General features: G+C 38.9%; 1 protein-coding gene across 18 annotated transcripts in view; it reads right to left on the minus strand.

Annotated features, from left to right (window-relative positions):
• The window catches only part of DMD (dystrophin), a 1,298,312-nt gene that overhangs the window by 81,388 nt on the left and 1,189,875 nt on the right, over positions 1-27,049 (minus strand). For 4 of the 18 annotated variants that reach the window (XM_075033531.1, XM_075033533.1, XM_075033530.1 and 1 more), the window contains exon 1: positions 4,114-4,206. The exons of the other annotated variants lie outside the window; for them this stretch is intronic. In XM_075033531.1, the coding sequence (XP_074889632.1) occupies positions 4,114-4,133 (20 nt within the window). In that variant the 5' untranslated portion in view covers positions 4,134-4,206. Of the gene's footprint in view, positions 1-4,113; positions 4,207-27,049 lie in introns of those variants that run through there. 18 annotated transcript variants of the gene reach the window in all.

Consider the following 27,049-nt stretch of genomic DNA (forward strand, 5'->3'; position numbering starts at 1 on the left):
TCTGGCAAAGGTGTATCAATATAGGATTATGGAAGCCCATGCCTGTGCTGGACAGAAGAACAAAAGGATCATTTAGATGTGGAAAACTATTATGGTTAATCACTAATCAATATTACATGGATGAGTAATTTATTGATTTTTTATTTTCATTTTTTTGTGGCAAGGCCTAACCATGTATCAGTGAATTTAGTGTGTACGCTTCAAGCTTATGGCATTTACTAATCTTCCTGAAAATACACAACTGATTTTCCTAAGATCTTGTAAATAAAATTTCCATTGCCAAAGAAACATTGGACTCCAACCGTTTCCAGATATTTTTAACACCAGTAACCCCAAACCACTACTCAGTGTGCTCTTCTTTCATGGTATAAGATTAATTCCCTTGGAGATGTACATTTTGTAAGGAATTATTTTATTTGCTTCATCCGCAAGTGACAGGGACTGAATTTGCAGGGCAAGTACATTTCCCCTCTTTGCCGCCCTTTGCTTTATTTATAAACTTAGTTGCAACTTAGAGGAAATACCCCTTTCTTTAGGCTATAAAAGTCAAGTCAATAGAGACCCTGAGTCTTGCCCCTGCCACCTTCCCAGCCGTGACTGCCCGTGGGGCAGAGCGCCCTGCACCCGGCTGGTACGGTCACCCTCGGCAATTCAGCAGAGATCACTCAACCTCGTACCCTGTACCAGACCCAGGGATGGACTGGCGAGCCGTCGGTACACCTCTGCGTTCTTGCAAGAAAAAAACGAGGGTTTTAAAGAGAACTGAACCTTGGTCGCTGTGATTTCTGTAGAGGTTGAGTGCCCGTACCGAGCCAGGGCAGATTTTGCTGGTACTTTACATGCAGAACACAAGAAGGCTGCAGCTATTTTGCTCCAGCTAAAAGGCGTTTGCCTCTCAACTGAACGTTTTCAGCTCGGAAAGTTATCAACAATTCCGCACACAAGGGCAGCTCCAGGAAAGGTTAGATTCCATCGAGGCTATTCTTCATAAGCCTCTTTGCCATTTTCAAAGGCCATTTAATTGTGAGCTTTGGGGTTGGACCGGTGGGGGAGGATTTGTGTGTATGCCCTTATTGTGAACACCGTCTGAAGTGAAATGCCAGCTCAGCAGTTTCAGGCAGCCTCAACCACACTTGGGAATGCTGTAGCATCCTTAATAGATCTGCAGCAAAGCGCTTGCCAGAGTTTCAAACTCCGGTGAACAAGGCCCTTTACAGCTTGCAAGTCAGAAAGACATGAAAAGTGTAGTGCAAGTCCTCTTGACTAGCAGCAGCTAAAGCAGGGCGAGAACGTGTGCAGAAGTAAGTACTCAAGATGCTTTTCCAACGAACCACCAAGATAAAAAGGCATCAATGCACACAGCCAGTAGTTTTGCAATATTACACATGCTCAAAGGATACATTTTTCAATTTGGCTCTACATTTAGGTCAACTAAATTTATTACTAGCTTTTATATCACGGACATTCTGCAACAAATAAAAATATAAGTGGGCTCACGCGGCGTATTTTCCTCTTTCACCCCTGACTTAAGCTGCAAAGGTGGAAAGGAAATTAAAACCAGGCCTGAAAAGGAGAAGAGCAGCAATGGATAATGGTGATGCCTCGGCGCTGGCGTGACTGGCACGCTCTATACACTGATAACTCAGTGGGATGAAAGCATAGTCTTCACTTAATACACCCTTTGGGAACCGCAGGACCACTTCATTAAAGGATGATTATATTATATTAGCAAGGATAATTTTTATGTGGGGAATTCTGTCACACTATGCCTGTGTGAACTCCTCTGTTCCTGCCAACAGCAGAGTGATTTGTCTCTCATCGCTGTTGGCAGAGCCAATAACACACATGATTGAAAAGCTGAAATCAAGAGATGATATCCTAACTGACACACTAGCTGAATTACAGCTTCCTTGTTATAACTTGATCAGTTTGGACAAAATACAGTTAGTTTATCTTCCTTCCTCTAATATTACTTTTAAGCAACATCAGCAGCAGGAAGAGTGGAGGGCAACGCTCCCCCGCCCAAATTCCTGCACAAATTCCCCCCCAAACATTCCTGCACCAGCCACACTGCAACATTTGCAAACCTTTTAACTGTTTTATAATTGCACTCCTTCTCCCTTTTTATTTTTTATTTCAAATATATATCTAGGATTCAGTCTTATGTGTATTCACTGCTCAGCTCCAGAGTCTAGAATTTTAGGTTGCAACTGCAGAGTCCTTTTTAAACTCTTAACATCCCTCTTCACTGGTGATACCTGAGCCAGTTCTGCTGCGCTTCTCCCCTCACCCTTCATTAGAAAATGCGACATGAACTAGATATGCACATCTACGCACATGCACAGAATTAGAAATTCTATCAGGCAGCAATAAATAAATAGTTACATACACTTACGAAAAAGCCGAAATTTAAAGTAATACTTTACAAAGCACTGAACTGATCCATTTTCAAACAACACAATTTACAAAACCTCTCACCTTTTGGCTTTCAGGTGAATAAAATGTTATTCCAACCACCTTATGACTGTTGTCAAGAAGCCAAAATAAACATGATAGAGTTGTTTGGATTTTACTAAACTAACCTCAAAGCAATTGAAATTGTTTGTATGGACAGACACTACCACTCATTTAAAAGAAAAATGTTTCAACAGTAGATGACAGTGATTGCAAGGAAGACTTAGTATTTGTCTTTTTGCAGTGTTTCATTAATTCCTTAGATAAAACAAGTCACTGCTATGGAAAGTATTAGCAATGTAAAAAGGTGGCACTCCTTTGTGCTTTACAAAGGACTACTGTTTCCATCTGTAAATCTGGAGACTACTGATCTGTGCAGAGATTATTTCTGTTTAAGCCAAGGATCAGTGTCTTTTCAGCAGGAATTTGACTTTAGCGTGTTTTATTGGCTTTTGCAAGATTTATCAGACTGCTGAAGGCAGGCACCGATACATATTAAAGTTTCTTGCCGACACTGGAAACGAATAGTAGGAGAAGGGCAAATATCAACTGCCAAGTACTGAATAGTAACTCTTTTTTCTCCCCTGGATGTTAAACATTTATTTTGTACACTCTGTCACGGGCAAAGATTCCGGCTCAGTGGCTAAGGCTTGGTGAGCCTGCCCCCCCAGCTGTTACCCTCCACTGATCTATTTGCTTTCCAAAGCCTATCCTCTCCACTTCTGCCAAAGCAATTTCACTGCAGGGTCTTGTCAAATCCAGGCTCAAACAGCGATGGCCTCAAACAATTCCTTAGTGCTAAAAGGTCAAAGATCCTACATATAACCACGTTTCTTATTTCCTCGGCTCTGTATACGTACGCCTGCAAAAACCACTTCTCAGCCGAACTTCAGTTTAAGGCGAGGACTGGGGACACTGCTGGTGTCCCAGGCTGCAAGACGTTTTACAACAGCTACTAGAAGACAATATAACGTGCCATGCAACAACAAGAAATATAGCACTTACAATGCAACAGCCCAGAGGGAATCCCCTCCCAGCTTCTTCTGCCTATTAACTTGAAAGGTTATTTCTAGGCATGGAATTACTGGGAAAAGTAATACACCTCTAAGCACGTTTTGCTTTCAGGAATTCCGTTAAAGCCCACGCCGGAACCGAGTTACAAATACGCGCTACATGCTACACAGGTAACGCTTTACAGCGCTGCGCTCCCCCTTAAAACCTGAGGGATAACGAACGGAGCCCGATTCCCATCCCTGCGGCACCCCCACGGTTTCGCGGCCCGACGTGCGGCTCTCGCCCTGCCCGCCCACACCTGCACAGGTACACCCACCCACCCACCCACGCGTGGGAGCGACCGATCGCCCACCGCCATGCCCTGCCCCTGCCAGCCGGACGCCCGACCGCGGCCCCCCTGAGAGGGGAAAGGCGTTGACTGAAACGCCGTTTCAAGTTCCCACAAGGAACCGGGGCGGCAAGTTGCCCTTTTCAGCGTTCGGAAACGAAAGGTACGGCCGCTTCCCCCGAAGGGCTGTGAAGGGGACGGTCAGCCACGCCACTCCCCGCCTTCACAGAGCGCGGGATCCTCACGGGCGCCGCGCTCAAACACCTGAGAGACCCCGAGCCCCCCCCGGCACCTGCCGCCCCACGCATCCCTCTCACCCCTTGAGCTGCTCCCTCATGGCGGCGACTGCTCGGCGGCGGCGGCGGCAGCAGAAGGAGCGCGGCCGCCCAACCCAGCCCAGCCCAGCCCAGCCCCGCCGCCGAGCGCCACTGCGGCCGCCCCGCCGGGAGGGCGGGAAGGGGGCGGGGCTCCCCCGGCCCGCCCCGCCCCGCCCCGCCCGCCGGCGGTGCCGGTCTCCGGGCGGAGGGCCGCCAACGGCCCCCCCCGCCCCCCCCAGCTCCTTCCCGCCCTTTTGCGGGGCGCGTGAGGGCATCTCGCCGCCTTCGAGCGGGGCTGTGGTAACTTGTCAGGCGGCGGCGGGAGGAAGCCCTCGGGCTTTCCCCGGACTTTTTTTTTTTGTTTTTTTTTTTGTTTTGTTTTTTGTAGGAGGGAGGTTGGGTGTCTTTGCGTTCCCCCGGGCCCTCCGGGGAGACGGGTGCGCTCAGGGGCTGGTAAAGCAGTTCGCTTTCAGCGGACTTGAGAGGAAAACTTAAATTAAACTATGCACCGAAGCTGGGACGGATTTGATAGTGGGCCTTCACGTGGGTTTTCGCTTCGCAGCTGTTAATTTCGGCGCTCAAAATGCCGAGGGGTTTATTCGTGAGTGAAACCGGGTTAATGTCGTTTCTAAGGGCTTGCCTTGGCCTCACCGGGTGGGACGAGCTTCTCCCCCCGAATTGCCAGAGCCGAAGAAATAGTTCTGCTCGTGCTGAGTAACTGTTGCAATGTTTCTTTGTATTAATTCCTACTTGATATTCAGCACACAAAGAAAAGCTAACGATCCCCCTTTAGTGTCATAAGCATTTCAAATCAGCACAGCCAGTCTCCTCCCGGGCAAGTTTTACATCTCTGTCCTTTATTCATTAAAATAATGCTGCATAGGGAACTAAGTCCCTCACGCAACCCAAGTCGTTTCTTAAGGCTTACAGACTCTGCTTTCTTGGTAAAGCCACCCAAAAAGGCTGCCTTTCAAATGTACAACACCCTCCGGACTCCCGTTTTTACACTGGGAAGACGCAGGCCTAGAAGCACAGAAAATTCATCTCAGCCATAGTTTCTATACCACAGGAATATCCCACAGACTGCTTTCCTGTTACATAGATGCCGGTAAGCCCTGAACTTGGTGGGTTTTACCCTAAGTACCAGGATATTTAGAGGCCCCCTTAAGGCTCCAGGTAGCTGGGTTATCTGATTTTAGGAAAAGCTCAACAAGCAGTTCAAGGAAAGCCTCAGTGTTTTCTTCTAGAAGCATTAAAAGTGGGAGATGCTCAAGGTTCAACCCCTCAGGCCCCCAAATGCAAATAAGAAACTTAATGGAATTCAATGTTAAATTCTCATAGTTTCCAGACAATTCAATTTGTTTAAAAAGGTCTAATTCACAGTTTTCAGTTACCTGGGATCTACAACACTACCCCAACATGGAAAGACAAAGAGGATTAATTTTTGTGTAAACATAAATCGCTACATTAAAACTCATTAGACTCTGTGAAAATTTTCCATTTACTTCAGTGGACTTGGTACTAGATCGATTGCTATGTCAGATACCCTAGTTCTGAGGTGAATGAACTGGCTGAAGGCTGTCAGTTGTGTTACATCAACCACCTCACCTTTTCCCATCTTTAGCTAAGTTTTAAGAAGTGAGAGATCTCTCTTTAAGTCTTTAAAATAGGATGTTTAGCGTATTACTTGGGAGATTAGAAGGAGAGAAAGAGCAGCTGCCTGTGTCGTACAGAGGGACTCGGGATAGTCAGGAACCTGCCGTTTCACAGCAGAAGTGGTTTGTTTTCCTCCAAGAAGTGTCTAGTACTGATACCCCTGATACACATTCCTTCAATTTTTACTGTTTCTGGAGTTTCCTGGTCCGCCTAAACAGAAGCTTGATGCTGCTATTATCACATTGGTCTTCTTTCCCATACAATAGTGCCAAGTAATAAGAATTTAAAAACCAGTCTGAATTTCTCATACTTTGCATAATCTTCTTTCTCCCTGAGTTACAAATAAAGCATTGTATTCAATTAGACTCACAGCAGGTGAAAACCCCAATTAGTGAATCCATTTTCCTGGCTTTTTTCCCCTACCTTACACCCACACGCCACTTTTTTTTTTTTTAACAATAAAGAGGAACTCTGAGTCATTCCTCAATTGAAAAGCAAATTAACCCTTTGATCTCCCAAATCAAACTATTACCCACTCAAGAACATCCAGGGGAAAACAAGAATGTTGAAGGATTAAGGGATTAAGGCCTATTGACTTTATAATTTGATTTTATATTAAAAAAAATCTATTTAATGTAGTTCTGATTGTTGTCTCCAAATTCACAAAAGCTTTTAGCTGTTTTGATTGACCTCAGAATTACATTTTTGCTGTATAATGTACACAAGTAATATCACTCTTATTCCAAATTACTTTTAAACTACCCGTAATTTATTACAAAAATATATTTTGTTTGCAGTGTAAATGGTTACTGTCTTTGGCATTTGTAACTGAAGCCAATCTTTATGCCATACTTAATTTTAAGCCATTTATTTGATAAAAGCAGTCTTCTTCCTGTAGAAAATAAAACAGGATTATGGAGTAAGCAGAATTTTAATTCCCTGTGGTGTTTTTCTTATCCAAGGGCTCTTCAGTCAATTTGTGCACCTACACAGAGATCTGAATCAGAAGGAGAGCAGTGTTTATTTCTTTTATACTGTAGGTTTGTCCTGGACTATATCTAATCAAGGTATCTATCTGTCTCTTTAACATTTAACACCAAGTGCTTAAGGGGAAATCACAGCCCCCTAATAAATGAGGGATAATAATTAGAGGCTGTCTTATTACCCCAAAACTCTTTCAGGAAAAAAAAATAAAAAAATGAACGGGATTTGCAGGCAGTCTGCATTGCTTGCTGTCCAAATAGTTACTGGAACTTGTGCATTTGAGAAACCTGATTTTTCAATTTTAGCATGTTCTTCTCAGAATGTTGTCCCTTTTCTATGGGGAAAGAGCCACAGACATACACACATTAAAAATAATAATAATATGGACATAAAATAACTGATCCCTAAACAATAATGTCTGAGTATAAATCTTCTTAAGTTTTATGTATATCAGCATCACTGCTCCATGTTACTGACAGATACGGAAACCCGAATGCAGAAATGGGTAGGGACTTACCTAAAACCACTTAGTAGGGCAGACATTAAATGTACAAGTTTGCTTGTAAGTTTAGCACTTTGTGAGTTAGAAAACTAGAGAGACATGTCTTTAGTTTTACTGTCATTGAAAGTGAAGATACGACATTTTCCTATTAACTAAGTCTTGCTTCCATAGTTCCGTGAAGCATGTAGTCCTCCTTGTAAGTACGGCTTTAGTATTTCTCAGTTATCTGGGTAGTGGATTAGCAAGCACTTGCCTTGCATAGAAGAAGATGTTGTGGTGCCCTGTGTTGGGCTGGCTAATCCGTTATGCTGTTTGAGTCTATTTTCTTTTTGTTGGTATAAATAAATACTAAGAATCACTTGGGATGGCACGATGACACTTTCCTGGATCATCTGTCTTAAATATGCTCCAAGGGCTGACATCTCCAGGAGTTTTTTAGTATTTCTTGATAACGCTCTCAGAAGAGCCCAGAAGAGAATACTGTTTTGGATGCTGCTGGTTTGGGGTTTTGGGGGTTTTTTTTTGGCTCTTTGCACATTACCACTGGAAGCACATTAAAATACTGTCAATGCAATGAAGAACATAGTTTTGAAATTCTGCATTCATTTTCCCCAGCATTGCACTGTAAATTAAAGACCTACGGAAACATTCACAGCTCGGTATACTTATAATCAGTTATTTACACCATGAGAGAGTCGGGGAAGGAGCATACCACTTTCTGTCCAGAGGGAAACCCGATCTGTGTCCTGTATGAAGGGAGATTAGCAGGTGCTGCTTCTCACACAGGGCTCATTCTCCGCACTGTAAGGCAGCCGTGTAACTGGCAAATGGAGCTCACAAGAATTTGCCTGGCATGTTTCACTGAGATGTTCTTGGAATAGACAGAGTAGGAAGAGGAATCCTTTTTTTTTTTTTTTTTAAATAAAACTAATTCTGCAGTAAATATTACAGAGCTTGCAGCAATTTAATGCACAGTATGGAAAGTACTGGTACACAGCGTGTGTGACAGGAGTACATCTGTTCCTGCCGAATGCACAACGGCACAACCTCCGCGTTCCTTTGGGCTGTACTTGCTTTTACTACAGTAAAGACACCTGATTAAAACTGAAATCTTAGTCACCCTACGAGACAAGTATCACAGAGCCTCGGGAGCAGTCTGTGTGCACCTTACGTTGCACTGCATTGCATGTTGTTGATAAAAGATGAATGAGAGGGTGCCTGTCACTGTGGATATATTAGATATACATATGAATTTCATCTTGTTGGAATCTTGGAAAGGCTAATTTGCGGTGGCTACATTTATTATGTTAAGCTGATGGTGACAATTTAGACACCTTGCAGTATCAGAGTGTTTGTTCAGTCTCTGCTGCCAAGTGTATGACCCTGAAAAGAGGAGCAGAGTATTTAAGTAAGATTATATGCATCACTGGATGCAGTGGATAGCACATGCCAGTTCCACCAGCACTATGAGCTCTTCAGGTAAGCACCTGTAAATAACAAAAGCTCTTTTCTCCCTCCCATACCAAATCACAAGAAATAAAGAAAATTAAGAAAGGAATAACCCCTACTCTTCCAGGATGGAGATGAACTGGAGTGTGAATAGTCCCAAGAATGGGAAGATCAAGAAGCAAAATGCTGGCAAAATGCTAGATAACTAGAAGTATTAAAAACCCCTCTGAAGTAAAGCTTTTGGAAAGCTAACAAAAAGAAACCTACAAAAAAAGACTTAAAATCTACCAGCAGAAAACTTATGCCAAGCAAAACTGCTTGCTGTCTTTAGAATACACAAATAAATCTTGAAATTTAATAATCATACCATAGTAAATTCTTGGTTTGAGTAATCTGTATTGGCAAAACGAATGGTTATCATTTCAGGGAGTAAGGTTGAGAAGAAATGCAGACCAATAAGGATAAATTAAACAAAACAAGGAAGGCAAACTCCATTTCTTACTTTCCTTTGCATGCCCAGTTAGAAATAAATGACTGTTTTGCCTCCTGGGGGATTAAAATAAGCAGGATTTCATAAACTCTCTTGCTCACTGACTCGCTTTTCACCTCAAAATCTTTCTTTCCGTGCACAAAATTATGTGTGGCAAACATAAAAACTGGCTTCTCAAATCATTAACTTCTCTATTGTTTCCTATCAATGTATAGATCTCAATAGCAAGAAACTCTGCATATTGCAGTCCTACTTCCCTCAGGGCCCAGAAAACCTGATGCTAGCTACCGGCCACCATCCTTTCCTGGTCCCTAACAAGCAGCTCTCTCTTCCAAAGGCTTCCACATACATTAAAGGAGAAGCATGCCTTCCTTTTTTGTTGCGTTCCATAATGTATGTATTTTTGACACTATCAAGCCATTTTTTCTGACTAATATCATACAAATAGAAAAGTTCTTCTTTCATCGAGGATGTTTTTTCAAAATGTCCCTATGCAAATATTATCTAGAAGAGAAAATACTCATTTGGGGAAAAAAGCCACTTAGATCATGCTAGGAGATTACGTACTGGGATGTTCCAATGGTAAGACTGCCCTTAGGTAGTAAAAGAAGAGGACAATGAAATCTATTGCATTTTATGACAGCTATATGCAGGCAAGTTCCCAGTCAGACCACCAGCTAGGCAAACTTTGCACCTTTGAATTAATGCATTCCTTTTTTTGCTGTGTGTATTTTAGCAATGGGTGCTTTGCTGTCTTCTCACAGAAACTGTAGATTTTGTTGTGTTAAAATATACTTTCAACCTGTCATAACTACCATATTGTTTCCTCGACGATTATAATATACTATACATAACGTTAGAACTCTAACAACAAGAGGCCCTGCCTATTTTTATGTACCCACTAGGCTTTTCCATCATCCTCCCGAACACATTGAGCAAAATGATACACAAATATGGTAAGTTTGAGGTCTATTCCTAACCTTTTCCCTAGGTTGGGCCACGCAGAGCCCTGATGTGAGAAAGGGATGGTTCTCCCTCCCTGGTAAATCAAACTTGCATTGATTTAGTTTCAAAACTGGAGAGTCTTCAGCTTCTCCCAATACCCTGGTGTAACACTGGCAAAGCTTAGTCTTCCTGCATAACATGATTGCTTTGCTCTCTCTTCCTATATGTCTTACGTGGGGATCCCGAAATCAGAGGAGAGTGCAGCACTGCACTTGGGGAAGGAGCCAGCCTAGAGAAGTTAGTGGGAAGAGAGAGCAGCTACACCTAACTAGCCTCACCAGTAATTCCATCCAGGCTAACTCCTTCATCTGATCCAGGTGACATTTCTCATGGTTTATTTGCATAGAAATGCAGCTTCAAGTTTAGGGTTGTGCAACTATCCCCAAACTGAGGTCAGACTTGGAAACAGCAAGAAAAAAAATCTGGAAAGGAAAAGTTTCTCATTGGACATTTCTGAAATCAAAACTTTTTATTTCATTTCAAAACAATATTCTATGAGAAAAAAAAGTACTTCAATTTGGCTACAAAACAAGGCAATTGTTCATACAGCTCTGGCAGTGCCCTTTAAGGGCAAGTGGCAATAGTCTCATCTTGTCCATGCCAAAGAGTGAAAATTAGCAGTTATATATACAGTCATTTGAAACAAATATAGACATACAGATACCTGCATTAACTACTGCTTCCAGAGATGAATGAAGCAATATCGGCTACCATGGAGCCATGTCCTAGGGCACAGATAATATTTTATCCTAACTGAATCTAAATGTATGTTAGCACTTACATACTTCAGTAAAGAGGGATATAAAGGAATTTTGAGGTCAGATGAAAATTATTTCTTAGCTAAGTGCAAGAAAAGGATTTCATTCAAGTCTCCTGTGGCAAGTTCAAGCGTTTACACTTTGGCACATGCTTCACATAATTCCAGACAACTTCTGCTCCTTCCGTTTACTTAACTATAATGTGGTTCTTCCAAACAAAGTAGTCCTCCCAGCTTTTGCTTTTAGGTATATTTGTGTAGCTCTTTCTATCTTTGGCATAGTAGCTGGCAGTTAATTCAGGAAAGAATCCTGTGGATGCTAGCTGATAGAAAAAAAGTGTTGCTAAACTATATTGCACAGTTTAAACTTTATGTTTAACTAAGTCTAATAATGGGAATGCATTTAATAGAACTCAAAGTCTAGGTATACTTTCAGTATTTCATACGTTTGAATTGAGGCAAACCTCTCATGGTACATCTCAACAAGGTTTCAAATGGCTTGCAATTCTACTGGCATACCTTCATTCAGTTCTCTGATCTCTGTTATTAAACAGAAAATGGAATTTCTTAGCGAAAGAATAAACATGCAAAATGAAGATTCCCTCTCTAGCAACACAGCCAAATTCACCACGAAAAACTTGCAATGAAAACCAGAGATGCCTTGTCTACACAAGTCAAAAAGCCTTGACATTTATGACCAAAGGTACACAGATGACTTTTAGGACCTACTATAGTCCATTATTTGATCAAGAACAATGGTGAACGTGTGGAGCTCAAAATCAGTCAAAATATTATTTTCTTTCTATACTGAGCATTTTTTCACATTGAACTAATCAAACAATTTCCAAATTTGTATTTGGAACTATATACTTCATCTTTAAGAAGTTGCTTTCAGAAGTGCAATCTAAATCCTGAACAATCCACAGAGCCCTAAAATATTAAGGATTTAAATGTTGGTTATACTCCATATTAACATCTTAGACCCCTGCTGCTACATCTAACTCCCTTGAACACAGTATAAGAAATGTCAACCTACAATTCTACCATATCAACATCTACAGCTTTTTGTAAAATAGTCCAGACGTGAAGAGAAAATTGTTATGGCTAGGACTAAGTGGAGTTACCTATCTTTATCATCTCCCTCACCACATGACACAAAATGCCAGATTATTTGAAAACTTCAAAATACCTAATTCCATACTATCAGTCATAAGAAACATCACACAGTTTTGTCACCTTCCTCTCAAGAAAAAAAAAAAGGATTAAATTCAAGAATTCTCTGTATCTACACAGTACACTAAAAATGCAGAGCATGCACAGGATCTAAACCATTTGTTTATTTAATAGTGTCCACAGTTTGCAGTTTTATGCTGGCATAAATTTCACAGACATAGAAAACATATTACCAACTGTGTAGAAGATGATTTTCTGAGTGTCCTTAAAGTTACAAAGAAGGATCATCTGAACTCCCACCTCCCATCTCAGAAAACATTACAAATGAACATTCATCTCTAATCCCAAAATAACAAAATCAAACTGTCATATTAAGAAAATATGGTGGTGCTTTAAATTATCATTCTTCTCTCGAGGTAAATAATTTTCCTTCAATTACTATCAGCAGCTCTGACTCGTGGATGCCAGCTTTAGAACCAAATGTCATTTTGCAAACAATTATCACCAGTTAATGTCTTTACGCTAATATGCATCAGCCAAGGGAAAAAAAAAAAAAAAAAAAAAGACCTTCAACCTTATCTTTTAAATAAAAACTGGGTTAAGATATGTGGTATCTAAATAGTTCTGTACATTAGTAATGAACCTTATTTTTGCTTATGGACATTATAATTTTTTTCAGTATTCGGAAATGAATCTCTTATTACTTTTCCATAGTTCTGTTGCGGCAATTGCTCTTCATTCTCATTCTTAAAAATCTACTGTCATTATTTCTCAAATTATTATCCTTCCACCCATGTCCCTCAATTTGTTCTGTTTTTAAGGTAACTAACGGAGCAAATAATTTATTAAGGATAAAAATAATTTTGCAAAGATTTGCAGAAGCTGACAGCCTAAGAATTTTGCCACATAGCCCAAACAGGGAGTGAAGGATTAGACCCCATCTAATCCACTGGTTTTATCAAATCACTGTATTTAATACACTGAACTAAAACCTTTGGAGAGTTTTATTTTTAGCAGCTTGCCATACTGAGCATTCATTTGGCTTTATTCTAAGAATTACAATGTAGGAATCAAAGAGAAGAAACATATTTATTGTTTGTGACTAAGGTATCATCATTAAAAGTCTTCCATTCCCCAAACAAATAAATAGAATTTTTTTTTTTTTTTACTTTACGCCATTTCTGATAACTTTCATAGTAAACATTACACTTCACTGAGGCTAACATTTATTTTAAAATTTTAAAAGGGATTATATGCAATGAAAATGATCATTTGGTGATGACAGTGCACTCTGTTGGGTCAGAGATGAAGAAAGTGACTGGTTTTGATAGTTATTGACATGTCAACCTTGTACATGAAACTCGCTAGCAATTTGGAGAAAACAAGACCAGTGGGATTACGTCTATGCTGCCATTTAATTAAATGATTTAGTCTATTTACTAGCCAAGAAAGATCAACTCTCCAAATGGGATAATATTTTGGTTATTTGGATGTTCTAGTGGCACGTTATCTTACCCCTACTCTGCTATGTGTGTCTGACCTGAGAATAATAGTCGTCTCTTGGTCCAAATTTCACACAGTGACTCTTGTTCTTACTGCTGAGAGGTGGACCGCTCTACAGCAGACTGGCCGTGGTACTCCTCTACTTCCCACTGCTCCTGTGGACCTAAGGCATGATTTTATTTACAGATTTAAATTTTTTTTTTTTAATTTCAAATTGTCTGACCTAATGTGGGAGTTGTTGCAGCCCAACTGCTGCCACACCTGTGGTATCTTTTTGAAACTAGTTGGGCCTGTCCCTGCAGAATAACTCCATCACATCAAATGGCAAAACCATCTCCCTACGCTGGGGGAACCAGAAGAGTTCTAGATCAGCTCAAACCCCTGTGATTTAAAAGCCATGCAGTAGAATACAGTCACAGGTGCTTTGCTGTGCTAGATCCTCACGCTTTCTTGATGAGCCTACCAAAGAATCAGCTGGTAATCAAAGTAATTATTTTTTAAGTAATGGATTTTTTACCCAAAAAGCAACTCATTTGACAAAAGCGAGTCACTACCAGTGAAGACCAGCCATACCGTAACTTCCTTTAAAGTGTGCTGAATGCTCTATATGCAATTTCCAAAGTTTGCAGCAGTCAATTTTTCTAAGAAAAAACCCTATTATTTCCAGTCAAAAACTTTGTAAGCTGGCACGATTTTTGACAGAGTTAACTAATTGAAGAAGAACTTCCAATGCATACCTGCAGAGTAGCTGGCTTCTCATGGCATTTCTTAAAGTTTCATTACGCACAAAGGAATGGTTTAGCTAGCAAATTCTATAAGAAACTGGTAAAAGGTAGGACTTTGAAGAACATGCATCCACTCTCTTGGACTCCTCTGTATTCACAGACACTACAGCATCTTGCCAAGTTTGTAAACTGCAAAAGCATAGCGTGCAATGACAATGCTCTAACCCTTTTAGTGCACTGCATACTACAAACTGAGCTGAATTTTACCTCCAAACAAAATTTTGGCTGCATTTCTCAGTCAGTACAGGTTGTTCTCGCATTGGCAGGCTATCCCATTCTCTCACTTAAAACGATTTGATGGATTTTTAATTTCATGGGTTTGCTTGTTCCTAGGTGGGCACAGTTTATATAAATCAGTTCCAGCCACCAACTCCAACATTGAAAAAGACAGGTCGTATTTTCTTAATTTAGGTCGTTATGGTGATATATTTTTCTCTACTTTGTCTTTTTGTTTAATCTGCAATTAAGGGCTAATTTAAAATACCTTTTACAGAACAATTTAAGTGTCTATTCTATAGTTTTTCTCTTTCTAACTCAACATTTAATTAAGTGCTAAATTTGACATTACATAATTTGGTGAGAAATTCAGCACTGGATTTCAGTGAATACAAGATAAAGCATGTTGTCGGAAAAAAATACCTATTCATAAGCAATGCAGCACTATTCTATGTTAATATTGGTTTCAATAATGTCTTTTTATAGATATGGTTTGGTCTGATCCCCCCTCCCTTGAAACAATCAGACTGACCACAAGTACAAGGAATTTGAATAGTAATATGAGTACTAAATTACTAACAATACTACAGCACCAATCTTAGATTGTTGTATATACGTAGGAGCAGAATTGAGATTGCTATTTTTAATGAACTCTTCAAGTTTATTTCCTTGGTAAAATAAATTTTTGGTCTTTACTGGAGCATAAAGGTGTAATGCAGCTTTAGGGTGAGGAGTACATGTAGAAAGAAGGGGAACTTTAAGCCTAATTGCATTTTCTGTTAGCCAATATATTAACCTAAAAGGACCACCTGGTCAGTCTCTTACATGCTGTAAAGTAAAAAAAAAAAAAAAAAGAATGGCTGCATCTTTTGCAGGCATAGGAATAGGACAAAGATATATAGGGAAGTGGTGGCCATACAGTATAATAACTTCCGGCTGGTGTATCATCTGTCTACTGGTAGGTATGCTGAAATAAATAAATGATCAAAAATTATCTAATTTTAAAAAAAGATCAACAAAGTCAGGATGGGTTTTTGGAAATAAGAGTTTGCAACACAAGTGATATGAAAGCAGCAAGATGATTAAAATGCAGAATCTTATTTATTATACATTAGGTAGATCAAAGCTTCTCAGTGATAACAAGGCACTAATGGGGGTTGCCACCTGTTTGGTCTCACTCGCAATGGGAATCTGTTAGGTGAAGCCGTGTTAAAGGTTGTCAGTACGTATTACACTTATGAATAGCTTATGTTAAAACCCCCCAAATTATTCTTATTTTGCTGAAGAGATTTACTCATTATTCACCAGCACATATGATACTTTCATAGTAAATACAAAAAGGAAATTCTGTATAATTCAGGAAGGTTTCTGAAACAACAACAACAAAAATTTCAGGTAAATACTCCTACTTGAGGCACATCACATACTTCTTCGAGATAGTGGCAAAAAGACCTGAAGAGTATAAAATTAGAATATATTTGACCTGTGGTTTTAGAGAGTGCTGAGCCTTGCAACAGGCTGAGCTCAGAGAGGAAAGATTGTGGCAAGCAAATTATCCAGGAAAACTAAAAATCTAGAGAACACGGCAGGAGGCAGTTTTCTAGAATTTTTTGGTTGGTTGTCTCTTTTGTCTAACTTCTACACAAAGAAGAGGAAAGTTGTGACTTAAAGAAAGTGTGTGGGTGTAAATGTCTAACAATTATTGGGAAGATTAATAAAGAGAGAATTGAGGAAAGCTGAAAATCTGCAAGATGCAACAAGACAAGGCAAGGCAATGACAGTCTTTTTCGGTGTCCTTGAAACTTGCTGCAGCACTGGGAAAACAGATGAGCAGAACTTCAGTCTGGAGATGTCAGCAACATTGGGCTCTAAGGACTTTAAATGAATATTTGTAGGAGATAAACTTATGCATGACGGAAAGAAAAAGGAAGAGTGAATAAGAGTCAGAAAGATCTGTTTAAAGTCAGTGGAAATTTAATTTGGCTTTATAAAACTGGGGAAAAAAGTTGATAAGTACTTTAAAAACCATGTGTACAAAAGGAGAATTGTTCGGGAGGTCTCTGGCTGTTACAAATACATGCCATTGACCAAAACCAACATCGAGACCGACACAGGACAAGGGAGTCCCATTGGCTGACTCGATCCAAAGCAAAGAGGACTATTGTGAGACCACACGACGTGGGCATACCAACACAGATGAGTTTGATAAAAAGATTCACACTGACAGACTCTTTTCCACTCCTTATTTCTAGAATAGTGAACAAACGCCCCAGAGCAAAGCAGTGCTGAGGGTTTTGCACTCAGTTTTCTCAAGAGAAAACTGTACAGGTACAGATTCGCGTTTTGCCAGCAGCAAACGTTTATTCCACAATACTTTGGGCACTGATGTGAAAAACCATGATACATGAGAGGAAATGCTGAGAGCCAGATTCTGATTCCTTTTACACTGCTAAAATAAGAAGTTACTTTGCTGAAATCAGTGAATGTATTTCTCAATCCATGCAAGCTGCTTTCGGCGCAGAACTTAAATTTGATTTCCAATCTTCTGACATTAAGTCTGACGGGAGCCTAAACTGCCCCCACCAGAACTTAGAGTCCTTAGTAGGTCCTTCTGCTCATTTCAAGACTGTTAGAGTGCAATGAAATGTTTATTCCTCCCTCAAACTGGAAACAGGAGAAGAAATAATAGCATATGAAAGCAAGCACTAACATGTAATGACCATATTAGTAAGGTTTTCATTGCTTTTGTGCCATAGCACAATTAGAATAGCGGAAAAGCAGATGAATGAGGAATGTGCAGGAGAAAACACTGGTCAAACATGAAGATATAGAACACTGCCTGCAACTGAACAGTCTGCTAGGTGTTTTAAATTGTTTGCTAATATTACAGCAGTACTAGAAGAATAAGCACTTCCATTAACAGGCAGCAATTAAAAGAACAAATAAGGTGAATGCACCTATGGCCAGAAAGGTGATCTCTTGGTGGTTGTCATTTATGCTTCTAGTGATGGTTTATGTCAAAATAGCTGTTAAGAAGTCCCAAGTTCAAAGCAGTATTTGGAAATGGTGGTGAGCTCATCAGTAAGAGACCTTTGGGAGTCAGTTTTTTAACCTCTAATTTTCTGGTGATACTTAAAGTAAACTGAAGTATAAAGATTAAATATGCTTTTCAACAACTGGGTCCTAGTGGCTAAAATGCTCTTGCTGGCAGAAATCTGGAGAAATTTCCTTCTAAACACTGAAGTAAAATTTCAAGATGCCTTTACTCCAAATTACTTGTACTAAAAGTTTATAGATGGAGAAATAAAAATGTAGTTTAGGTTTAGTAGTTCTCACTCTTTTTTTCTTATTTTTTATTCCTGTAATCATTGCCATTTCCAGCTACAAAATACATTGTCTGTTACACTCAGGAAAACAGCTGCAAACGGCTTATTTCCACTCTCCAGGGTTTCTATAGGTTGAAGCTGGGGATGATTTTGAAGAAGATTAATATATGAAACAGAGTTGAGGATATTTTGTCTGCTTACTTCTGCTTCCAGTGTTCACTCTTTAGAAAGGAAACCTGCAACTAGTATAGCTTATCTGAAATTCATGCTCACAGAGGTGCATCTCCTTCTGTGTTTCTAGACCAAGTGCAGGAACATCTTTAACGAAGAATAGCTTCAGTAGCTTTTTTCAAGGACACGCATAAGTAGAAAGTATACATACATATATTTTGGGAAAAACAGTGTTTACCCATTTCTGAGAAATAAGAAACTGGCAATTTCTTCTCGTCTGCCACAACACTGCTCAAGGGTTTGTCCCTGAATGAATGGAGTCTGGAATGGAAAATAGTAATCTGTCCCTGATCCTCCCCAGAAATGGCCTCTCTGCCTGTCATTATTACAACAAACAAGGCTATAAACCCCTTGCAATTTAGGTAAATCCTTCTAATGATGTTACAGTTCAATGCTTCTAAAGAGCTAATAATCTAAAAAGATCTCAAAAGTTGATTTTAAAAAAGGTAGGTTACTTATTTGATGATTGCAAGAGTTAACATTGCAAGAAACTAGTATTGAACTTAGATTTACAAAGAAGCTTGCTTAGACAGAATGTTAGGCACAAAAACTTTTAGTTAAATGTTGACAATTCTAGATTCAGTGAAAATTATTCAGTTTTTACAATGTTCATTTCACCACTGAATTTATCTATGAAGATCAAATGGCAAAATTCTGCAAAATATTACAGTTCACTAAGTAAGTATCTTCACTACAGTAGGGGATGGGAGTCTAAAAGAGAGAAAATTAACTGCTTTAGCATGCTGAATCTCCCAGAAAGCATCTGACAAGCAGCAAAAAAGGAAAAAAGTCGAGTGAACCAGCACAGGGGAAAAATTAACTTGACCTAGCAAAAAGGTGCTTCTGTAAAAGAAAGAAAATAAGTAGCTGATCAAATAAGCATATATGTAGATGTTTCAGAACCTCAGAGTTACAGCAATCCTCTTCTGTGTTAAAGTCCTCCAAGCACCAAGCATCAAATGTCAACCTGCTACAGATAGTTTTTAGTTAACCTGAGAGTAATTTTCCTCAGGTATATATGTATTCACCATTTTTAAGGGTTTTCCAATTCTGCAGGTCTCACTAGGTGAAAAATTAATCAATACTACAAGGGCAGGTACTAGCAAGGCAATCACTGTATGAAAATGTGCCCCATTTATTAAAATACAGGAATATCTTTCATGGAATGGATTATACCCCCAGCTTCTACAATGCACTAAAGTGTGTTTACTTGTTAAAGACTCTTCTCTGCAAAAATCTGCAAAATGAAGTATTTTAAGAAGATGAAGAGGAAAGAAGGAATCTTCCTGTGCCAGATTAAAACCAAGAGACATAATGCTAGAGAACATTTAGTTACTTCTGTTCTGTGCTTGTTACTGAACAAGCCAGAATATATCAAATTAAAACAGTAGTCCTTCTGCTGACCTCACCCCCTCGTCATCTACTTTCCTTAAAGTCTTTCCCCTTGCTTTTCTTTTCTTAACCCGTCTCTGTCTGCACACAAAAGACTTGTTTCTATAAGACAACTATTGTTTCTCATGTATTGATTTCATGCTTCTGCTTGAACAAGACGTATGCAAACAGGATGCCTCAGGGTGCATTTAGGAGATGTGGTGCTAAAACTGTTTCTTGAACTGCAAAGTGTTGCAGCAACATGCTCCCAGACATGCTTCCAGGCAATTATGTCCTCTTTAAACTTTCAGAAAAAAAAGTAGCCAACATCACCTCTTTCAATAGAGGGCATTGGAGTACACTCACAATCTACCCTGGTTTCCCTTAGGGGGAGGACCCTTTTCTTCTCTCCCCAATTCTAAACTGTGCAAGACAAGATGATATTTGAATATTGGTTCACTAGAAATGATGTATGCACTTAGATTTCAATTCCTGGGAGAGGGAAAAAAAGAATATATAAATAGCATCATTTAAACACCAAAACTAGCATTGAGCAGATGCACACTCCACTTAATGGGGGACTGACCGTGTTTCACTGTGCATGCATCTTTTACAGATTCTCAGCAGAATCCGTTACTTGGTACAGATTCTTGACTGGAAGTGACAGACTTCGTATAAAACTGTACTGTTGAGCAGCAGGCTGGCAATGAATAAATGTCGTTCAGGAGGTTAGACATACACAGCTGTAGAGATTGTGAAATTCAGCCTCTGTCCTGAAAAATAAATACCTCAAAAAACGGGGAAATTCTAGAACAGTGACATCCAAATGAATATAATAATTTTACCGTAAATATATGGGTTTGAGCCTTTTCTATTTATGAATGACATGTAAAGAAAAATCTTTTTTTGGAAACAAAAGCACAACAAAACATTTGCTGTTGCCCTGAATACTAATGATGGAAGACTGTTGCTATGGTGATGCTAATTTTAACGCTCTTGCCTGTGGACTTCATATGAACTGCCCGTTTTAACTTTTGCAAATGTCATTTACAAAATGAAAACCCATTAATGACTGGCGAGGGCACAATGTTCCACTTTAATTAGAATAATAAGGAATGCTGATGCACAAAGTACAGGTTTGTGAATTGCTACAAAGCCCACACTGTCAAAATTAATTACCACTGATGAGGATTTTGTTCTATTTTTTTTTTTTTCCAAAGGAAGCGTTAGAATAATACAACCATAGCTCGACTTGGAGTTGAAAGCAGGCTCTCCTTTTAATACCAAGGTGGAATAAAGAAGTTTCCAAGGCTGACAGTATAGGAAAACGTACAGCAGAGCTTAGAACTGTGATTGAGCCATGCTAAATGAGCACCAATTCCAGTAATGGGGAAAAAGCAAGTGCCAACGCTGCTGGGAAAAAAAAAAAAAATATTTTTCAGAGACATACCTGCTCAGAAAACCAGTTAGGATTTGGAAAATAAGAGTTTGTCTTTTTGTAGAATTAAAAAATACAAGTTGAGGACAAGAAATTGAGTGGGTGCTAGGATATGATTATGGTTTGGGTTGGTGGGGTATTGCTGTGACTAGTTAATTGCCAAGTTCTGGGCCAAGTAGATGATGTTTAGAAAAAAAACAGCATAGACAGCAGTAGTAATCTCTTTTGTAATGCACCAGGCCCGTGCAAATCCGGAGCATACATTTCTCAAGAGAAAGGGAAAAAGTTGCAACTACCATTTCTAATCTTGGGGAAATATCTGAGCATATAAAGTAGGTGCTATGTTGCTAAAGGCGTTTCAGCAGTACTGACTGCAATGAGGAAAGCATACTGCAATGAAAAGCATCACAGGCAGCTGCCTAGAGTACACTATTCAGATTAATTGTTATTATTAAATATCTCCATTGTAGTACTGCTTAGAGAACCTAATTTAGAGTTGAGGTCCATTGTATTGCATGTTTTATTAACAGAAAGGAAACTTGCCTTTTCTCTTGTGAAAAGCTGAATTGGTGAAGAACTTGATTTGTCTTTATGCTACGGCACTATTTCAGTGCAAGATCACTGGAAACACGACTGGCGTGAAGAGGAATAGCTGCAAAAACATTTTTCTAAATTCTCATTCATGAGAGGCTACGGTTTAACAACTAGTCAAGCTTTCTTCCAGCAGCATTAGTATGAAATCCACTCCCAGTCTATTGGTATACTTTGGCGCTGGTTTAAAATGGCCTGGCCAATTTTGCCCTTGACTTGTCAGCTACTGTGAAAGCTACTGTACTTGCATACAGATCTGCACTCAAGATGGCTGGTATTTCATTGTATTGTACAAAAGAGAAATACAGCAAAAAATATAGATTTGACTGATACTGGTTGTGTCCGCCAAGTCTGATTTTAAGTGTAAGGTTTTTTGCTAGCCATGCATTTACTCAGAACTTGTTTTCCTCTTGCTGCTTGGTATATGCAGGAGTAACTGGATGACCACTGAATAGCGTTCTCATCAAAAACCTCCTGCTGTGAGCATCCGCTACTCATATCAAAGGGGTGTTCAGAGCAGGGCTTTATGTTGAAAATGCAAATGTCAACAACTGATTATAATTTTTGCAGAGAATACTAGCATGCTTATGTGCTACTGCTGAATGCAGCTGTACCTACTGTGATGGTCAACCATGAGGCAGCCTGTTACTCGTGAGAGTCAATGGGCTCAGGACTAATTCATATTTCTGCAGTGCCTTGCCCAATGGTATATTACTTCAGAAGAAGAAGGGACAGAGAGACCCTCTTCCACTCAGCAGGAAAAACTTTAGCAACTAGTTGGAATTCAGAGGGAGCCAAAAGCAAACAGCATTTAACAAATGTGGAGCTGATGCCTGTTAACAAACTGACACTGTAAACTAAGTTAGGTGGCTTCCCAATATCATGAGGCTACAAAGGTTTAGAATTTATGGAATCAGTGGAATTTATCTGAAATAGAGAAAAGAATGTGAGATAACCATCTCCCAGAAAATTGTTACTAAACCTCATTACCAAGACAATTAGCTTTTTATGGTTCAGTCTCCAGGCTTCCCATACAGGAAAGCGGTATTTCCAGCAACATCGGCCCCTGCCAGCACTGATGGAGAAAGAATTTGAAGGAGTTTAAGTTAATGGAGCCTGCTGGCATGGGGACTTCTAGATCACCTGAGTATTCTTCAAGACAGGTCAGACACCTGGATAAGAAAGGAGTGTTTTTGTTGTTTTTAAAATCTCTGTTAATCCACATGAACAAGTAGAATGTGAAAAGTATTTGCCTTTTGTGCAGAGGTACAGTAAAGCTGATACAGTGGTAAGTAACCAAGCAATAAAGATCCTCCAAAATGTACTCTGAAGTTAGGTGAAAGAGCAACAGTGCCACAAACAATGTCTAAGTTCTTCTCACATATTTTGTCAGTCATGCAACAAAATACTCTGGGCTATTATAATTCATTTTGTGAGTATTGGGAATACAGTGAACACAGCATCTTTTAATGAGCAAGTAATGGCTGAGACTGAGTTAGATTGCTGCCAATCAGAGTGACTGAGTACTAAGTAAAAATCTTTCAGAAGATGATGACAATTGTAAGCAGAAATCAGAAAGAAAAAATGTACTCGATTGGTGCAGGAAAAGGAGATAAACTATTTTAAGGGTAAGCAACACTAAATATATAAGTAGGCATAAAGTGCACGCAGGAGACTGAAAGGATAGCTAACAGAGGCAGCAAAACATTGTGTGAAATAGTGGAAATGTCAACAGAGAAATATTGAGGTTTGAAAGAAAACATCTGTTTTGCTCTTTTTGAGCTTGGGACTTAATAACCATCTAATGGGGAGCTCTATAAAGAAAACAGGAAAGAAATCTGTAATTAACAAGTTGCATTTAGAAGTCATCAGCACAACTAAATGAAACAAAACTCTGAAAGGAGAGGTCCTGGGGTTGCTATTGGGATACGCCCAGGGATTGAAGACTAAAAGCAGTACTAAGAGAAAGTCGGATAAAGAGGGTGATGGACTGGAGGCAGCGTGTCACCAGTGGGAGGACTGGCTCTGCAAAGAGATCATTGGAAGGCGAGGGGAAGGTGCAGAAAAAGCAAGTCGTAAATTATTACAAGGCAAAGCCTGACAACAAGCCAAGAGAAGACAAGAACGGACAGCAGGAAGATGGTTTGTTGAAAGTGGTGGAATGACCTAGAAGAATGTGAACACTGAAAAGATTCTTGGAGCTGGACGACAGGAAATTGTTACTGACCTTATTAAGAGCTGTTTTAGTGAGAAAAGGGTACAGAAGCTAGAAAAGACTGGGCAGGAAAAAAACATGGACTGGAAACAGACGCAAATTCCAGGAAAAAGGAGGGCAATGTTCTGGATATCGAAGTGTCGGAGGATAGATTTGTTTTGTTTTATCAAGGACAGTCCTGAAGAAAAAGAATCCCATGTAAATAAAGAACTAGCAGATAAGCTTCAAAGAAAATACATCACTAGAAATGTAAAGTCTTAAACACATCATTTTGATATGCTCCTGATGTCTAAGGGACTGAAGAAGTTAAGCAAATAAGACTTGTTCTCAAACATCCAGCTATTTGATGTTCTAAGTGTCATTCGTCCAATTTCTTGTTTTGAAATATATTATCTGTAACTGATCAAGAAACTTGCTATGACCTCAAAGGAAACTTGTTTCAAATGGGAATTTTCTCCTTCTAACAAACAATGCCTTTAAACCCTATTCCCCTCACTGTGACAAGCCCTTTGCTTTGAGTTTTTACTGCTGCACATCAGTAGAGCATCAGCTCGACAAATACATTTTCCTTTGTCGTGGACAGACCATATAGCCTGTCATTCATTGACCATTCCTTTTCTTTTTTTGGCTAATTTCTAAATAGTGTTCACACACACCCCCCCCCCCCCAAACACATTAAAATTGAAGATTCAGGTGGGTAGGTTGGTATAAGTTTAGTTTAGGAATACTTCAAGACAAAGATATCATCTAGAAACAACAAAATTCAGAGCTGTCTAATGTGCTTTTCAGTCATCTCTGAAAGTACTGAATATGGCTGTCACTTAGAGCCAGCTTTTCTTTTGTGCTTCACATCAAAGGCAATTATGAAAATCATGGGGTTTCTTTTCACAAAATATACAGTAATTTTCAAATTATAAATGCAAGCTTTCTATACCTACTGAAACTATCATTGTGAGGTTTAGATTTAAAAAAAATATCCACAATCCTATAGGTTTGGGTTGGTGAATATCTCTGAATGTTTATTCAGCTACAGAGTTCAGTTTTATGTTTTAAATGGCTTAATTTCAGAATGATTTTTTAATGAACTTGAACTAGCATGTCTTACAAAAGACACATTGAATATCAACATCGTGTCGTGAAAGCAAACTTTTAATATTCAATGACTACTTTTTTATAGTCAAGATTCAGCAAAACACAGCAATAAAAATAATTGAACATCACTGCTATAGCTAAAAGCTGATAAATATACAGAAAAATATTTCACATTAGAACTTCTCATGTACTAATGAAATTTGCTCAGTAAAACTGGCAACTGCAGAATGACTGGAGCTGGTGATAAAATGGAAGTAGAGGATGCTTTTAAACACAAAACTAAATGAAATGCAAATTAATGACATGCAAAACTGTAATCAAGATGTAAGAAAACCTATCATAAAAATGTAGGCTTGTTTACTTCAGAACTTTTCTAAGTTTAGCTGTTTAATCACATTTATCAAAGTCAGTACATGATTTAGAGATTCCAGGGATTCTCAGCAAACACGGTTAAAAAACCCTAACTGATAGGAATTTTGCTTTAAACACTTTTAAAATTGTTCCTTAACTGTTTGGGCAGAGGTAGTCCCAGTGGTAGTAGACTACATATATGTGCATATAATACATTATTTTAACCTTAAGATTCCTATCAAATTTGCATTTTTAAACCTTCAAGTGAAGTTTGAGTTGAGGAGTTGAGGGAAGATTCGCCTATGAGTTTACTTCACATTGCTATTATCTCTACGGTTATATCTGAAACTAAATTATACACAGATTTCCTTAGGGGTATTTACAGTCTTCTCTGTGACTATAATCCGTTTACTGCTGCTGCTACTGTTGTTGCTAGGATCTAGCAGTATTTGCAATCACTTTAACTTTTTCCACGTTTTCCAAAAAAAGTGTAGTTGAGGTCAGCCAACAACGTTGCCATTGATGAAGTCCTAAATGCAATTAAGCAGAATTAAATTGAAGATTAAATAGTAGATAAAAATCACTGATCTGGGAAGACATATGCAGCTTCTGATTTTCTAATGAAGGTGCAGCTTTTCTGTGTTTCAGTATGCAGTAGAATCCATTAGCTTTTTGTCACATTCTTTACAATGTTAAAATGTATATCAGTTTGCTTATAGAACCTCTGGGATAGCAGATGGTGGATTGGAAAATACTTCTTGGAAACAAAACATCTTTTAGTATTTCAGTATTTTTATTCAATTGAAATTTAATATCTTACTTTTTATTTGTTTTCCTCATATTTGTTTATTCCACATTTTCAGGTCACAACAGCTAAAATACTGGAACAAAACCAATAAATTTGTATGACCATATACTCTTAACTCCCATCTCCTTGAGATGTTTATGGGATATTTCCTGCTGCAAAGCTGTCTCCTAATTATGAACAAAGTATTACACCCATGTCTCAACTAGAAATGCTTTGGGCTGTGATAAAAATCTTAACATGGTGTTTCATGTTGGTGATATAGTTGAGATGTTTGTATGAAGTCATGTGTTCCAGAGTCAAACACAGTAGTTTTCTAGCTAGCCCTTGAAATTTTAACTCCATGCCTATAACCTCTCTCTAGCAATTTTTCTTAGTATGCTTCATGCAGGATATCATAACCCTCAAGTGTTAAGTTTTACAACATTTTCTCCAACAATACAGCTTTTAAGCAAAAAAAAATTGAGTTAATTTTGTTAAAAATGAAGCACGAAAAAATGTATCTTTGCTCCTCTACTCCTATATTAGCTCTACAGTAGTGAACAGAAAAAGCATCTTGAAAAGAAAAACAGCAGAGGTACATATTGAAATTCAAAAGGCAATCTGAGCTATTTACTAGCTAGATATCTAAAGCCCTTTTTTCTACTCAAATGTTAAAAGAATAGAAAGTTTTCTAGCAAATGTCTAGATAATACGAAATACATAAATGAGACTGAATTATCACAGGTTTAGATATTTAGATTCTTTACAAACTTTATCTATTGCATGAAAATTCAAACGCGAATGTTAATCCCCTCTCCATTAATTTACCATACAATTTCATTAACATCATAGCATGTAAGTTCACATCATAAAGTGTGAAGTATAGAAATGAAGAATAAAACTCGAACCAAAAACTTCGCACATATTTACAGCAACCTGCATTCTTAGGAATTTAGTGCTGTATTAAGTGAGTTTGTGCCCCCCTCAAACTCCCAACCTAACACTTACATACAG

This window comes from Buteo buteo, chromosome 8 (genome assembly GCF_964188355.1).
Source record: "Buteo buteo chromosome 8, bButBut1.hap1.1, whole genome shotgun sequence".
In the NCBI taxonomy this organism is placed as follows: Eukaryota; Metazoa; Chordata; class Aves; order Accipitriformes; family Accipitridae; genus Buteo; species Buteo buteo.